The sequence below is a fragment of the Periophthalmus magnuspinnatus genome, chromosome 21 (assembly GCF_009829125.3).
Source record: "Periophthalmus magnuspinnatus isolate fPerMag1 chromosome 21, fPerMag1.2.pri, whole genome shotgun sequence".
Taxonomy (NCBI): domain Eukaryota; kingdom Metazoa; phylum Chordata; class Actinopteri; order Gobiiformes; family Gobiidae; genus Periophthalmus; species Periophthalmus magnuspinnatus.
The window spans coordinates 20035154-20052554 of NC_047146.1; the positions used below are offsets into that span (position 1 = coordinate 20035154).

Below are 17401 nucleotides of genomic sequence, written 5' to 3' on the forward strand. Positions count from 1 at the left end.
ACAACAATAAGTAAAGATTCCATGAGTAACAAACATTTTGAAAAGCAAAGACTACAGTTATGTACTTCACCTGAGTCGTTTTGAGGGGTACCTCCTGTAAAAATAATCAAAATAAAATGTTTTTCACACTTCACACACACACACACACACACACGTTGTAAGTGCCTCTTCACTTACCCTCAAATCTCTTCCAAAGTGTTCACTTTCCTCTTGTACTACAGAATATCCCTTAGGTTTAATCACCACCTGCTTTAAAATGCAAAGAGTCCAACTTAAAACATCATAATTATAATAAGCAGTAATAGGCAAGGGGAGACTTCAATTACATAAAACCACTTACATTTGTCATTATGCTCCCTAATTGCCCTTCCATTTGCTGTATGTAGATCGTCTGGGTGGATTAAAATGGCAAAAGATCAATGCCTTATAGGGTACGCCTGAAAAAGCCCTTGCAAATGATAAAGAATAAACATATAATGACTTTAATTAACTGTGATTCATTCACCAATACATTATAGTCCATTAAGAAAAAAGGTCAAAATAAATTTCTTTTTTCCATGCTTTACTTTCATGGTGTTGACAGGCACCAGCAATAACATTACATCAGTGTCCACACCTGCAGTAATGTACACAATACATTATATATAGATGGCAACTGAACTTTGGAACACCACCAAAACTCTGTTAACACATGCACTTTATAATAACTGGAACTGGTTAATAAAGAAGCATAAAAGCACACATATTTACCAATGCTAATAATAATGCTGCTGAAAATCCTGTGCAATTGTGGGTTTCTTTCGTCTTCAACATATTTCAGAATTTACCTCTTACAGACAAGAACAGAAAAACAGAGGTCAAAGATTGATGTAAAACACTGTTGAAGTCGCCCAGTTCATTAGCTTTAATTAGCATGCGCCACACAGAGATCAACACAGCCCCAGCTTTAGCCTAACTGAGCTAATCAGGCTTTAGACCAGGGGTGCCCAAACTCTTTTCACCGAGGGCTATATCTTGAAAATATTCGACACGGACGGCCACAGACCAGTGGTCAATACAGCGGATAATTCAGACGGTGCATTTAACATAGTTTAAATAAGGCTTGAAATATTATTATTAGGTCTGTATGACAATGCAATGTGATGTTGTTTAGGTTATATTGGTAGGAATACTCAAATTTGACGTAAAAAGTACTGATTATGATCAATTGCGCCAGTTCAGTCTTCAACTGAACTGGCGCAAGTCTGAGGGCCGCATTTGGCACCCAGGCCATAGTTTGGTCACCCCTGCTTTAGACTATGCCACATGTGCTAGTAGTGTTTACCTCGGGAATGTCGTCTATCTCCGTGCTCAGTATAAAAGACCTTTTTTTTTTCTGTACAGTCTATGGTGCAGACATGATACTAAATGGTGAGCAATAATTACGATAATCATTAAAAAATAGTTAACAAATCAAACGTTTCCTGTCATTTAATGCAGAGACCATGTAGCTAGCTCATTTAATACTGACATTTTAGGGTTATATCGATCTAAAATATAAAATGTGAAAAAGCAGACCTTACCGAAGCGAGCAGAAAAATGGCGGCCATACGAGATGCTCCTTCTTCAAACTCCAGAAGTGAAAGATGGGGTCAAGTTTAGCACTGACGGTGTAGACACTGAAAGTCTACAGTGTCATAATCCAGGATTGCTCAGCACGTGTGAATGAAACAATACACAACTCTGGGTATGTTTAAAACTCACAAGAATCCATTTTGTACAATATAGGATCTTTAAATATTGAAGTACAGGTAATACATTTGCCCTGAATAATGGCATCCCAAAATATGCATGGCAATATTTCTCCATTGGCATTTTCCTGAAAATATAGATTAATTTCTTCCTTAAATTGCTCCTTGATTTTGGGGTTATTCAGACTATTACAACTTAGTCTCCAATTTGTCGATTTATGAAATTCATTAAAACATAGTGATAAGTAGTTGGGGGAATGGTGCACTTCTTTGGTTTGTAATTCAGAAAATCGCAGTTGTTGCTTGATGGGCCCCCCAGTGTCAGGAAAAGCTCTAGATTTTCTTTCAGAAATCTTTCAACAAAGACTATCACAATCAGAGCACTCTTCTCTTCTTCAATCATACCATATATCCACATGTTGCTTCGCCATGAGCAGCATTCTTGTTCAATGATCTGAGATTCAAGTTTGGACTGTAGTTTTAACAGTTCCCTAAAGATTTCTTCCATGGTTTGGATCGGCTCCTTCGAGTCCAAAACATGGCCCTCAAGTTGTTCCATATTTACGTTGGTCCTCTTTGTCTGATCTTTCACTTCTTTGAATTGCTGAGTGTTGTCCTTTCTGAAGTCCTTTTTTAATTTCCTTAAAAATCATTTTCAAATCAATGCTATCATCACTGTCCACTTCTTCTCCATTGCTAGCCTGTCATCTTCGCTAGCTTGAGTTTCGTTAGTATCCATTTCAACCAGTTTCTTGGTCTTGAACTTGCTCCATTTGTCTTTCACCACTGCCCCTTGCAGTCAAAGCCAGTTCACAAATCAAGTTTTATTCACAATTTTGTTTTTTTTTAAACAGTAGTTGTACTGACTGAACTGAATTCTGGAGGTTCTGAGCTTTCACATGAGGCCCGGCCTGTCTAAATACTGACAATGAGACAAACTTGCATGTGTCGTCTATCTGCAGGTTAAGGCTCTGGCACCACAGGTTCAGTTGAGATTGTATAAAATAGTAAGAATACTGGCTACATACTGTTCCTTTAGCAAACAATAACAGTTTTATCACATGTTCATACAGTTGTGAGAAAATGGATGGGAGTTTGTATGTGCTGGGCTTTGAATTCAGAAGAGTCATTAGGTCTATTAGTTAAAAACAATAGGTGTGAGAGCTGTTAGCGCATTACAGTGACATGTTTGGGCACATGGAGTAGCACCTCCAACAAAAGCTTTTCCCCTGGCCCACATCTAGGACACACTTTTCTAGAGAAACCCACACAACAGTTATATTGAATTCATTTTTCTTAGTTCAACTCATGCTCAAATCTTCACTGTTTGTGTCTGAGTCCAATTTACTATTACTAGTTTGAATCAAGGCTCCGACAGTGCAAAGTCCAATAGGGCTGCAAGATACAATCGAACGGATCTTGCAATCATATTGAAATTCCAACTTTAGTTTGTCATTTCATATTTCAATCTCTTTGTCAATTCTTCTGGACGTTTTTAAAATATGAACTTTGAACAGAATGCTATTATTAAAAGATTAAATCTAATCGCAAATGCAATGCCTGTCAGATTCAATACAGATATATCTTTCGGCCCTATCAGTCATTTTCCATACATATTTAAAAAGTAGGATCTGTTCAGAGTGCACATTGAAAACAACTGCAGGAGCATTAAGATTTGAGAGAAGACTGAAATATGAACTGATAAGCTAATACAAAAATCACATGCATTTCAGAACATGTTTACAGAGGTCTAAACGTCAGGTACAACATTTTTCGGTATTAAGAGTATATTGCGCACTTTGCAAAGAACATTCTAAATAATTGCAGTCTTTGCGATTTGATAATTGTGCCAACTCAAATGTAAATTGCAATATATTGTGTAGCCCGAGCTGTTAGCATCCTTTTAAGAAGTGGTCCTTGTTAAAGAGGGACCATTTCCATTAACACCATTAATAGCCCACTTCTATGGGGTATTTTACTAGCTAACACATAACATATTTACACCACCATGTTACATTTATTGTTTTAAAAATGCTGTATTCACCAAAAACAATGTATAAAAATGGTAAAAAGTTTCAGTTACATTTTTGACACTCTGAATTTCCCCTACCGTTGCTCTTCACGCTAAGTCGCTCCCCCTTCAGAGCGCCATCACAACACAATCAGTGCACATTCCGCTAAGGAAACTACTGAACATTGCATCAGGTTTGTGAAGTTGTAGTTTATTGTTTTGAATCCTGCTTTTTTATATTTTTGCAAAATGGCCATGTGGGGTATGGACAGGATTGTACTGCTAACCGTAAGTAGGGTTCAAATAGTGTCTGGGAGAGATCGATCGCAAGATTACTCAAATGTGTATGGGTGACAAAACCGTTTCAGGCATGTTTTTGATAAGGAAACAACATTATAACATGGTATAAAGCTCCTAAAAGTCAATTTAGCATAAAATCCCGGTCCCGGTCCCAGTCAGAAATTGAGGTGGTGTGGAACAAATCAGGTCCCAAAACTGAGTCAATTTTTTCAAGTCACGTCTCAAGTCATCAAAATTTTGGCTACCGGGGGAATATGATTTTACCCCATAACATGAAAATAAATTGTGCACAGGGCCTTCAGCTTTGATAACCAGTGTAGTAAATATATTCAGATCTACCAATTCCTCACAAACCCTCCCAGCTGCTGTGTCCGGCTGCACTCACCTTCCTCCGTGGGCACGTAGATGTTGAGGTAGAGGCAGTCCTCGCTCTGCTGCGTCAGGTACGTGTCTGCTATGTTCAGGTTAGCCGTTAGCCACGAGGGCATCATGTCCGTTAGCATGTTCCTCTCATCCAACGACTGCGGGCACACCGGAGCAAACTGGGTCGCGTTACGTATCCCCGGCCACGGTAAAGCAGGCTCGGGGGGTTGGAAACGTCGCTCTCCGATGGGGGGTCTTGCGTAAGGTACTCCCAGGTACTGCACCACCGGCCCCAAAAGGTCAGAGGGCAGGGGGGTCAGAATGCCACGGATTCGGCCTTGTGCTGTGGAGATAACCGGTATGGTCTGTTGCGCGTTTGACAAAAGCACTTGCAAAAAGAAAAAGTAGTAAAAAAGTAGAAGTCTAAAATTCCAAGAAAAGTTGGGAAGTAGTGTTGTCCAAAGCATGGTGCAAACAGTGCAGGTTCTTTGAAACAAGCAAAACAAAGAGTTGCTAATTTGTATTCCGTAACTGCTAGTCCGTTGACATTTGTTGCAAAATGTTCCCATTCAGGAGCTGGAAGAAAACAGAAATAGCATTATAATAAAACTAACTACTGAAGACACTGTTTTCAAGAAAATGCTACACAAAGCTAAACATTTATTTTTTGTTACAGATCACTATTTGTTGAGCAACTGTTGAATCCGTTAGTAGTATCCGAGGTTCAGAGACTTTTTTTTTTTAACAGAAAATGCCTAGACTTAGCTCACATTAGCTAGTTAGCAAGTAGCGTGCAGCTGTTGAATCAGTTCGTTGTGTCCCAGATTCAGCTTAGACTCGGTGCAGACAAAAAAAAAAAATTAGAAAATGTCTGGTCTTAGCTCTTGTGGACAACCTTTGCGCCGTCTCCGCGGGGGTGTGGGTGACTCAGTGGCGCGTGCCTGGGAGGGGGGCGTGTGCTGGTGAGTCAGTCCCTTCAGTGGAGCATGTACGGCTGAGCGAGCGTAGCCATGCTTATGTAAACCGGAGCATCACTGGCTCTGTGGTCACCCCAGCCAATGGCCCACGCTGCTCCTGCAACACACAAACACCAAAGAGACACTGTTATTAAAGGAGGCGCAGTGTGAATGATCAAAATGTCAACGCACACAGACAGACGGAGGAACAGCGAGGGAGGAAAGGGTTGGCATGACAAAGACGTTATGCTACAGTCTGTGAAAATTTCGGATTTAGAGGTAGAGGTGGGTAGAAAATTCAAACATTTTACTTAAACAAGAGTAATGTTACTTCAAAATAAATGTACTCAAGTAAAAGTAGAAAGGAGTGGTCTAAGAAATTATTCAAGTAAGAGTAAAAAAGTATTTGGGAAAAGAGTACCTGTCAGGACGAAACATTTGTATAATTTTACGTTGATGTAATTGGAAGGATAAATCATTGAATAATACATAAAACAAATCTGCTGTTTTCAAATGATGGACACAAAAAAGAGCAATGCAAGAAACACAAACATTCAAATAATTTCATATTGTCAATTAAATGTAACTGAATAAATTTAACTGGGTGCTATAAAACTCTGTTCTTGGGTTTCCATCCAGTTATATGCAACATTTTTAGGCCTTTTTCCCATTCAAAATTTATAATATTTATTTAAATTGTCAATCTTTAAGGAAACAGCCCTAATTTTTCATCATTCTGAAGCCCGTGGATGGTCATATTCAAATATTATGGTACATGGTATTACCACGCAATAATGCTTTACACTTGTATTGATGGATAGTTACTTTTGTAGCCACAGATGCTATGGGGCAGCCTGATGGAAATGTGGCTCCTAGTCTGTGCCATCAGCCCTTCCAACCTCCAACAACCATTCACACACACACACCCACACACACACACACACCACGTTCATACATGGAAAAGGTGGTGTCTTGCACAGGGACACAACAACAATTGGGTGGAAACAGACTGTAACCAAGCACTCTAAATATATGAGCCACGGGTATTGTAAAGAATAATAAAGCAAGACATACATCATCATACATCATAATAATAATTCTAATATAAGTATGATAAGAGAACGTTATCAGCAATCAGTGATATCCATCATAGGCGGTGATGATATTGCCAGATGGGGGCAAGAGACACATTTTCCCATTTGGTTGCATGGTATTTTTACTAGACATATCCAAAAGGTAAATTCACAAATACTGAATCAGATCCTTTCTAAACCCCGGAACTCAGGATACAACAAACAAAAGGAAAACCTGCATTTTAACAGTATTCATTTTATCTGCCCAAACTTTTCACACCAAAAAAATTGCACTGGCCTTCCACCAGATCTAAACTAGGTCTATAATCGGACTTTTCCAGGTCTAATCTAAGGCTAAACCAGGTATGAGCATGCACTATATCATTGTTGCTGTAGTTCTAAACAAGAAATATTCCAAAGTAGGACAAAATGAACTTTAAATTAGGTAATCCCACAAGCCGAAGAGCTGTTCAAGTACCACCACTACCACTACCAGCTTCACTTGAGTAACCCCGCTCTGCTGAATAAAAGTGAAATACCAACAAGCTTCTGAGTTTCCAATTTGACTGGACACAATTAGCAAATCGCAAAGGCTGCAATTTTGTGAAGTACCATGATTTCCTCCAAGAACAACAAAATATCCCATCTTATTCTGCATAAAAACTGCTAACCCTGTAGTTTAGATCTGCGTAAACATGTTCTGAAATGTCATTCTTGTATTAGTTGGTCAATTTGCGTCAGTTTGTGTGGACGCGTTTAAAACATGAACATTGAACAGAATCCTATTATTAAAACATACATCACAAATGTAATCGCTGTTGCAGTGCTGGTCGGATACAATGCGGATATTTTTCCCATATTAGACAGCCCCGTTGGTTATTATGTTCAACTCAACTCACGAGAAACGATTTCCAGCATATGATTTTGGAAGCAGATGTCCACTTTGATGAAAATATGAAAGGGATATTGTCTTTTACATACGAAAAACCCAAAACAGAAAAGTACAGTAAAGTTAGTGTTAAGTCTGGAGGCACCGGCTGCCATCTGGGCTCCATATGCTGTGTACCTGTTGGATTAGCCACAGTCTGCCTTACGTTTGTCTGCTAAAGGATGGTCCAATTATAACTTTAACTGGAAACAATAACAGTCATCTTTTCATGCTGCACTGAAACATTTTTGACTACTTTTGCATTCATAGTTATAATTTTAAGATCTATTTCTATCTAGTTTCCCTTTCTCACTTACCTTCTTGAAGTTGTTTTTAGACTTGTGCATGTTTGAGTAATCTTTATTCTTCTATTCGAGACGTCATTGCTTCGATCTACCTCCATTTTCACCACCAACGAAAGCACAATATGTCTCCTTTAAAGGTTCGCAATGTAACTTTTCTAGTTGGGGTTTGCCACCTGCTTGTCTCCATGGAGATGTTATTGCTTTGTCTAGAATGTTCTGCTGCATGGCGTTGTACTATATTATATTTTTTCAATTACAAGCTTTTGAAATTGTAAATCCCCAGATATTGACATTGACATTGATCGGTCAAAGATGGCGTCACGTACGGTCGCCCTGGTGATTTGGTCGTTGCACTTTATCACCGAAGAAAGTTCCTAGTTTGTGAGTTGTGTTCACTGACAATGGCAATAAACGTCTGATTCTGATATAATCGATAAGTTCATTTTGATACTATGAAACATTTCAGGCAAAATGATTCATGCAGAAAAGCTGGTGATACTCTGCACCAGAAAAGTTCCATTGTGCACCTTTAATTTTCAGTGCACACTCTGTTCAGAATGTCCTCGAAGTGGAGAATGAAGCCGTTTCTAAAGAACAAATTAGTAGAATGGCTATTTCCAACACAATGGCCTTGTGTTATGGCGATGTCTGAAGTGTTATAAAGGGTGTTTCTTTACGTTCACAAGAAAGTCGTTTCTTTCACTATTCATTTATTGGTGGTAAATTACATCGGAAGACGCTGTTGCCCTGGAGCTGTCGATCTTTAATTTACAATGATTTTCTCTCATCATTAACTTACTGGGGTTTGTTTTAGTCATGCCTGTTTGACTGATCCTATATTATCCAGCGTTTTTCAGTTTAATTCAACTTTATTTATATAGCAAATTAAAAAAAAAAAACTTGAGCTGCCCAAAGTGCTTCACACAAACATTAAATAAAAATAGATATACAAAAAATACAACACATAGGCAATAAAATAATAAAACACCAAGATATACTGTCTAGATGTGGGGTTTTAGTCTGGTTTTAAACTGCTCTACAGATTGAGAAGACAGTCAGGACAGGCTGGAGAGTGCTCTGAAAATTCCTGTTTTCACCTATCCCCTATCCCTGCCTACTGCTCTGTACTTACTTGCATTTTTATTTATTTTATTTTTTTAAATGTAGACTGCAGGTCATATATGTAGGGTTTTAAAATGCTCAAAAACATCAAAATTTGCTGCTTGTTACAATGAAATGTAATTCTTTTTTCATGTAATATTAATAATATTCTTATTATATTACATTGTATTCATTGTAGATTGTAATATTGATCTAAAGCAGCTTAATAACAGCGACCGATTTACTTGAGTTCCTGTTCAAAGCTGCAGAACTGATATGCCCCGCCTCTTCAAAGTAATATTCACTGTGGAAAGCAGCAATTTAAGTTAATACTGAGGGAAAGCTCATAAACGACAATTTTACATATGTCCCCTTTGATATAGACACCAAATGATATTACTTTAACATGCATGAATTCAACTAAAAACGAAACCAATCAATTAGCATAATATGTCTCCTTTAATGAAGCCCATCCCTCTTGGAGCTGTCTGAATCACTCTTAATCATGTAAAGCACATAACCTCGCAGTGCTGGAGCTGGAGGCTGTTTATATAAACTGGTCTAATGGAGTCTGTGTACTGACGTCTGCACGGGCCCTGGTGGTGCACTGGTCAGGACTGGTCTACTGTGTTTGGGTTGACCAAGTTGCTGGGGTTTAGGTCGTCTTGAGAAACAAAACACCAAATTATAACATCAACAACTTAGCTACTGTGAAGAATAATGGTATGATTAAGAATAAATCAGCATGACTATCATCGTCATTATCAGTAAAAGCTGTATTTGATTTGTTTATCTCGTATTTGGGGACACAGATCTATGCACAAACAGTGACATTTCCCCACCCACTCTACCTATTGATCAACCTCCCTACGGCTCCAAGTGAGTGACAGGTGGAATGAACTCTCACAACAAGAAGATGACTTTATTCATGGCAATATAAAGATACTAAGTCTACAATGAATTGTTAAGGTTAAGGTATACTTTAACCGAGTGCTGCTGGGGCACCCTGACAGGAGCAGTAAACTACTGCCGTACAGCGGAGGAGGATTTGACCTATTGTACATGTTTTGTGTTGGTCCACCTGCGTGATTCCACAGAGATAGAAAGTTAAAACTATATCTTGATACATTTTTCATGAAGATAGATTCACTTTATGCAATACTGTGGAAAAATAAGGACCAACATTTCCATGGAAACTATAAAATAAAATATAAGCTCACAGTAAAAATGCATGTTTTTATATGTGTTTCAGTGGAATGAATAAACAAAATGAACTAACGTGTTTTATTTTTGTTAGCTTTTTTGCTAAAAACTACACACTGTGGCTTTAATGTAACTCATACAAAGACACTTTACGCCGCCCCCTTCTTCTATTGCTCCAACTGAGTAACAGATGGAATTAACCAATCACAGAGTGTGTTTATATCCACACAATTATCCCAGTTATGATCAGGTTTTTAAGTATCCTGATTGTGTGTGTATACACTATCCTGATTTCATTACTATGGATAAGCAGTATCCCGGTTGTGAAACTGCCTGTAAAAACAGGCTTGCCTGCCCATAGATGTGACTTGGCATAAATGTGCCACCTGCTTGTCTCCATGACTCTCCACCAGAAAAGTTAGACCAAGCACCTTTACTGACCTCAGTCTGATGGTTTCAAATCTGGCATTCACATTTGCTTCAGTACACTATATGTTAGCATCATGTTGACTACAACCATTCAGCTACTTCCTTCTATTTCGCTTTCCACTATGGGAAACTGACCCCCTAATCCAAGTGTTCTCTGTGAAAATGACAGCTCAGTTTTTACATAGGTTCACTAAGGTGAAATACCAGTGCTATAAGTGTTTTGCTAACACCACAGTGCAGCTTAATACGTCCCATTAACTCTTCATTACATTTTTCTCCAGTGCCCTGATAGCCACTCCATCACTCCTTCTACATATGTCACCGCTCACCCCTAGTGACGCTTTGATTAATGCCATTACATGGAACATCTCAGGCTACGTCTGTCCACATGTCCTCCTCCTCTGCCCATCATCGCTCCGTCTTCACCTCCGAAATGTCACTTCATCGTGTAGCATAATAATAATACATTTTGTACTTGTAACAACTTGTAATAAACAAGACAAGTTAGACAAGTTATTACAAAAAAGTGAGCATTTGTTTTTGTTGCATGTGCCCCATAACCCAGAGGTTTAGAGTTTGATCCTAGTCAAGACTATAATGTCCGAATGTTTATATGCACAGAAGACAGACAGAGCAAGGCTTATTTTCTGGCATTATGATGAATTCTAAAACTAGCCCTATCCCAGTAACCCAAAACGCTGGTATTTTCTAGAAATCTGTGTTATAGAAAATCTAATAATAATTTTTCCTGTGTCTACACAATCTTGGCAATTTTTATTTTTTTTGTCCCATCCTTAGCTTATGCTATCATTGTTAACTAGTCAATGGCCAGGGTTGCATGCATACTCAAAATCAGATTATTATTGGGATTTTGGAATTATAAGATTATTAAAATGACATGTAAACAACAAATTCATCACATTTCTTTCTGATAATAGTAATTCTTACATCACTTTGCAGTTTTCATGTCAGTTAAATCATCTTAAAAGTCCAGAAATCAGATCATTTTGAGTGTGCACGTGAACATAGCCACTGTCACTGTTAGTAAAGTAAAGCCACTTTCTCTATTACACACTCGCAAAATGTAGTTTATTACATAACGAAATGACACTGTTATTACACATTGGATTATTATTACATGGTGATGTGTTATTACATAATGTCTGTGCACGTCTTTCCAAGTCTAGACTCCAGTCATGCCTCTTGATCTTAACTACAACCAGGCAATGATCGCTCTGTGTTTAAAATTAGTGCGCTAATCAATATCTAGCTTGCTCATGACAAGTGGATGCCTGCTGCTCGCTCAATAAGCCTCCTCCCCGCAGACGCACATACGCACAAACGTGGGATTATAAATAGTATACAATGTGCAGTGTTGTCCGCTCAACTTAACTCGGATGTCAGCACGTCACGGCTAGCTGTTTTGGCGTAAATATGGAATCCGCGCGCGTTTGCTAGCGGGAGCATATGTCGTCTATTGCCACAGCTGTGCAGAGCGGAGGGGGGAGGGGCCAGTGGAAAGAGGAGGACGGTGGGGGTAGAGGGTGGGGGAGGTTGGGTGGGTTGGCAGTCACACGCTTAATTAAACCGCCAACACACATCGCGGCGGAAGGTAGGGAGAAGGAGTGCAAGGACATCACGGAGATTGGGTGCATGCATAATAATGGTTCCCCCTGAGCGCGTTTGGGGTGTACCGTACATTGGTAAACTATAACAATCAAGGAGTATGGCCAAATGGATGAATGAAGAGTTGTGCTGTCCTGGATCAATGAGACCCCGGTGAGGTGATTGTGCGTGGCGTCGGTTTCATTATTGGGAAAATGCCCAGTGCTGGAGGTCATGCTTTCAAGGTAACTGGGTTCATTACAAAAACAGTTTGGATTGAACTGCAGTCGTTTAAAATAAAATGTCATCATTGGTAATTCTAATGGCTGGAAAAAAGTCACATTCACAGGACAGAAATGAACCTTTCGTGAATAGCTTTAGAATAATCTTGCGCTGGATCAGAATAAGTACAGAAAAAAAATTCATAACTCTTTTGTTTCTAAATATTTTTCCTTTATTTTTTCAAAGCATTTAGAACTTCCCTTCTGACATTAATATGAGTAAATACAGCAACGAGGAACAAACCCTCATTGTACAGTGGTACTTTGAGTCACATGGGTCAAATTCTCAAACCCAGCGGTGTCACGTCGACATTTTAATACCAGAGATGCCCCGAGCGTAAACGGCATTAAAGGAATAATAAGTCGTTTTCAAAGACAGGGGGCAGTATGTGATCTCCACAGACCTGACTAGTCCCGATTTCTTCCTGTGGGGCGATCTTAAAGAAAAGGTGTTTGTGAATAAACCTCAGGCAATGACGTAATTTCGAGGATCAAATAAGAGACATAAGCCCGGAAATGCTTTCAAATGTTCTGCAAAGTCTGTTGGATCGGACTATTCAGGGTGAAATCGAAAATAATGGACACTTAAAAAACATTATTTTTTAAAAATTTGATCATTTTTACTTCCCCTAGTTTAAGTAGGGATAAGTTCAAATGTAAGTGAACAATTATAACCATATATATTGCCAAAAATCTCTTAAGGTTCAGTTTACCTGCTGCTAAAATTTGGTGAGTATAACTTAAGAATTATAGGAGCGTAGTGTGTATAAGACCACATAAGACTAGTATACACACATGGACCACTATGGAAACTACCTGGACGAGTGAGGGATTACACAGATATTAGACCAAATGGTAATATAAAAGAAAATACATGAAATTCTATTGTCTGAATCGTGACAATGCTACTTACCCCAGTTTAATTAGTCTTAACTCACAATAAACTGTAATACAACAGTACCCCAAGGTTCAGGCCTCACCTGACTGTGTACTGCCGCGGTGTAACTGGGCAAAATACTGTCTCCAATGCCTTTTCAAGTAATAATAGTCTAGTGTGTGTAGAAGAGGGGTCAGCAGGGGAGGGCGATTTGCCAAAAAATGAATCTCACGATCACTGGAGCCACATGATTCACTTACAGTCATATGAAACTGCTTCTGCTAAGGCTTTACACTTCATTGCAATTGGTTAAATCCACCTGTCAAAAAGTATCTTTGTTTGAGCATAGTGCTGCAGTCAAAAGATAATTAGCGAATCACGATATGGCGATTTTATCAAAATATCAGACCATGAAAAAAGATCACAATTAGATTTTTTGCACCATATTGTCCACCTGTTACTTCAACCTCTCATATTCATTGTGTTTTGGCATAGATATTACAGGTTTAAGAAATAAATATACAATAGATAACTTATTTATGTTACATTATTCAATTACAGATTTGAAAAAAAAAATAAAATGAATTGAAAAACTTACATTCTTACATCTCCATTATACCCTCAGAACGTTGGCCTGTCACAGTAATTACACTACTATATCAACTTATTGTTCAGTATATGAAAGCTGAAGCAACATATTTTGGGCTCAGTATTTTTCATGTGTACAATTTCTTTGCAATAACGTGGACATTTTCGCCATTTTCATGTAATAATGTAAGATTTGAGCTGTAGGCAATACAAAAAAGCTACTATGGTGAGTGGTCACATTTTTATATAGCGCTTTTCCACCTTCAAAGCACTCACCCATTCATACACCAGTGTACACAGACACTGGGGATGAGGTGGGTTATGTGTCTTGCCCAAGGACACAATGACAATGACAGTATTCATCTGTGGGTGCTGGAATAGCTCAACCAATGATGTTTTAGGTTGAGACCTTTGGATCAGTGGACGAACGATCTACCAACTGAGCTCATTCTGCTACTTATTTGTTGCTCAGGCCTTTTAATGAGAACGTATTTTTAGATATACTGCTACTGTTACTTGTGCCAGTGGCGTAAAGTAGTTTCAGTATTATCGTTTATCGCAGTATATCTTTGTAACTTTATATCGTGTTTCAAAATGATCGTGACAGGCCTACAATTTGCAAGTACTTTTAGCCGCACGTGCTTTTTTCTGTATTTTTCAGTACCTTTGACAGTGTTAGACAAGTTATATCATATTTATATACAACTGATACACGAACAATAAAAACAGGGATAAATATGTATTGATATTTTACTGTTTCTACACTACATTTGTCCTTCCCAAACCACACTCCTTCATTCTTTCGAGGCACTATGGCACATACAGCCACTTAAAGGCCATGTTTTTCCATGTATTTGAGCAAAATGTGTCAAAACTTTGCTCTGGCCACTTGAAATGGGGAAAAAAAAAAGCTTATAAACTCATCACGGTGAGTAATTAGGATGTTCTGAATGCATAAAGTAAGCGAGGAGTAGCTTTGGATCACTGCAAACTATTTAAAATTAACTAGTTATGTTTTTAAAGCAGTAAAAATCAGGTACATTTTATCCCAAATGGTAACACAGTGAAATAGATCCTGTTGCATTCACTGTACAATAATACGATTTATTTCAGTGTTACGGCATTAAACATCAGTCAATAGCATTGGCTTACCCATCTATTTTGTTATATTGAGTTGTGAATGGACCAAGGCGCTCTTTACTAACACGTAAGGCTAACTATATCATGGCTCACTGAGTAAATCTATACATTCAATACATTTCAACATTTCATAACCCATCCATCACCGACATAATAATCAAATCCAATAGTTTCACAGCTGATTATAATAATAGGCCAAATGCAGCAGTGTGGCACGTTCAATGACCGCGATATAGATCTGGTAAAATTGAGTTTCCCTTAGTAAAGTCTTGTCTTCCCACCAACCTACAATCAACCAATCACATCCTATTGTAAACAATGTGGGTGTAATTACTGGTGTGCTCGCCGCAAAATGGACGAGCATTCAATTCGATGCAATGTCTTGAGTAATGAAACTAGCTTATCGCGTTGGCAAACACATCCGAATGTGAGATTAAATTGAAAAGGTGGAGAGCTGGTTTCTAATAGCCAATACTGAGTTGCATTGTGAAATTAATACATATTTCTGGCCAAGAATCAAACGTAAATTGTCCCAGTAGGCGCAAGGAAGGAAGTGATCATGTGCGCGCTTCCGGCTCCATCGACTCTGGCTCAAATTAATTTTACGTTAGAAAACTGTTGCCCCTCTCTCTGTAACTGCTGCGACCAGGCTCGTCATTTTGGTCTTAAAATGTTCGTATTGACACACCCTACCTGATTCTTGTATCTTTTTTGCTACTGTGTCCTTAACCCTTTAACGACTGAGCGCAATATAGACCAGTACAGCTCGCCTACTTTTATTCTTAGCCATAAAAATCATACTGCACTGTACTGCATTTTTTCACACAACTACCTCTATTTTACATATCCATCCATATTTTTTCTTTGACGCATTGAATAACTGACTGGGAAAATCCCCGCGGCGCCTGGGCTCTCATTCGTCATCTTCGAGAGACAACGTAAGCAGATTACCGTAATGACAGTAAAATATTTAAAGAGCCCCATGACTCTGCTTTGAGACGACATTTGAATTTATATGAGGAGTTACGGTAATGGAATGTCCGCAACCGACAATAGCATTCACCACTATAGGGTTAACTCAAAATATGAACATTAATAAGAGACAAATCTGCTGCCTTCTTTCCCCAAGGATGATCTCGCTACAGTTAGCAACACGTTTGATTGACAGCATTGGTAAGCGCGCACCGTTAGCCTGGAAGGGGCGTTAGCTTCAACAGCTTCGCTCTAAATTGGCTCTTTGGTACTATGATACTCGCGGTTGAAATTCCTAATATGGAAATCGGCTCCAAATTGGCCTCTATAACTGTTAGCCTCACTGAGCTTCATTTGACTGGAGCCGAACGCTATGGGTGACGTCACACTCCGTTAGTATATTTCTTTACATCGTCTATGATTTTCGTCAATATAAACCTGTAGATTACATTTAATAAGGATCACTACATGTGTTTCTTCCTGGTTCCTCCCTGCCCCCACCCATAAACTGTATAGCCTATATAAGCAGACATAGTTAGCCTGCTAGCCGGCGTGTTCCAACTACGATGCGGGAACTCACGCAAATTGGTTCCGTCAATGTCTGAGGTCAGATCTGTGGAGAGGCACAGTAAGAAGACATGTTTTTCAAAGTACTTTTTAAACCATACAACCACCTGTTATCGAATAAAAAGCCAGATAGACATGTTTAATGCCATACTGCGGAACATACACAAAGAAAACTCAAGTTCTACGGACACAAACAGGCACGCATTACCAGAAAAGTTACATAGCGCACGTTTTAAGAGGAAAACTTTATATGTAGGGTCACATTTACAATCAAATCTATAGTAGAATTGGATTATATGTGTTTGTACTGTCTCCTATTCCTTCACATATGATTTCTTGATTTACATAATAAGTAACATCTTGCATTTTACAACCATCCATCATCAAATGTAATTCATCATTAAACATGTATGTTGCCTGTTAAATCAGATTGAAATTACAGTGGTACCAGTTCACATATCGCAAAGTCTGCAGTTATCCATGTAATAAAATACATTAGTTACTTTCTATACAATATTCTGTCTGCTGGTCCCTGTGGTCTTATCATAAAAGCAGCTAACCCTGTAGTTTAGACCTCTACAAACACGTTCTGAAGTGAAGAAAATAAGCAAAAAACTTATTAGGATGTCAGGATCACTACATGTTTTATTTTGTGTTGATATGACGAATAATCCCACGGAAATCCACATTTAAAGTTCGGAATGAGTTTGTACAATATATCAAGCCTAAAACACGCGCATTACCGCTATCGCACAAAAACACATGCGATGTCAGGGCGCTAAATTAGGTTTTGAGAAGTTTCACTCATAAACGGGGAGGAAATAGTTGTTTACTTTCCCTAACTCGGATTGTAATGATAAGAAGCACCAGAGGAGAGACGGAGAGGAGCAAAGGTGAGGAGATGCCGCTGGATCGGAAAGAGAAAGAGAGAGAGCGGGTCAGACAGAACAGGGAAGAAGAAGAAGAAGAAGA

General features: G+C 38.7%; 1 protein-coding gene across 1 annotated transcript in view; it reads right to left on the reverse strand.

Moving 5' to 3' along the window:
• Positions 1-12240, reverse strand: part of LOC117388836 (neuroligin-4, X-linked-like) — a 78255-nt gene extending 66015 nt beyond the window's left edge. Inside the window, exons 1-2 of the mRNA XM_033986384.2 lie at positions 12099-12240; positions 4427-4792 (exon numbers count right to left, since the gene is read on the reverse strand). Coding sequence (XP_033842275.2) covers positions 4427-4792; positions 12099-12240 — 508 coding nt within the window. The remainder of the gene's footprint in view (positions 1-4426; positions 4793-12098) is intronic.
• Positions 12241-17401: the final 5161 nt, after the last annotated feature.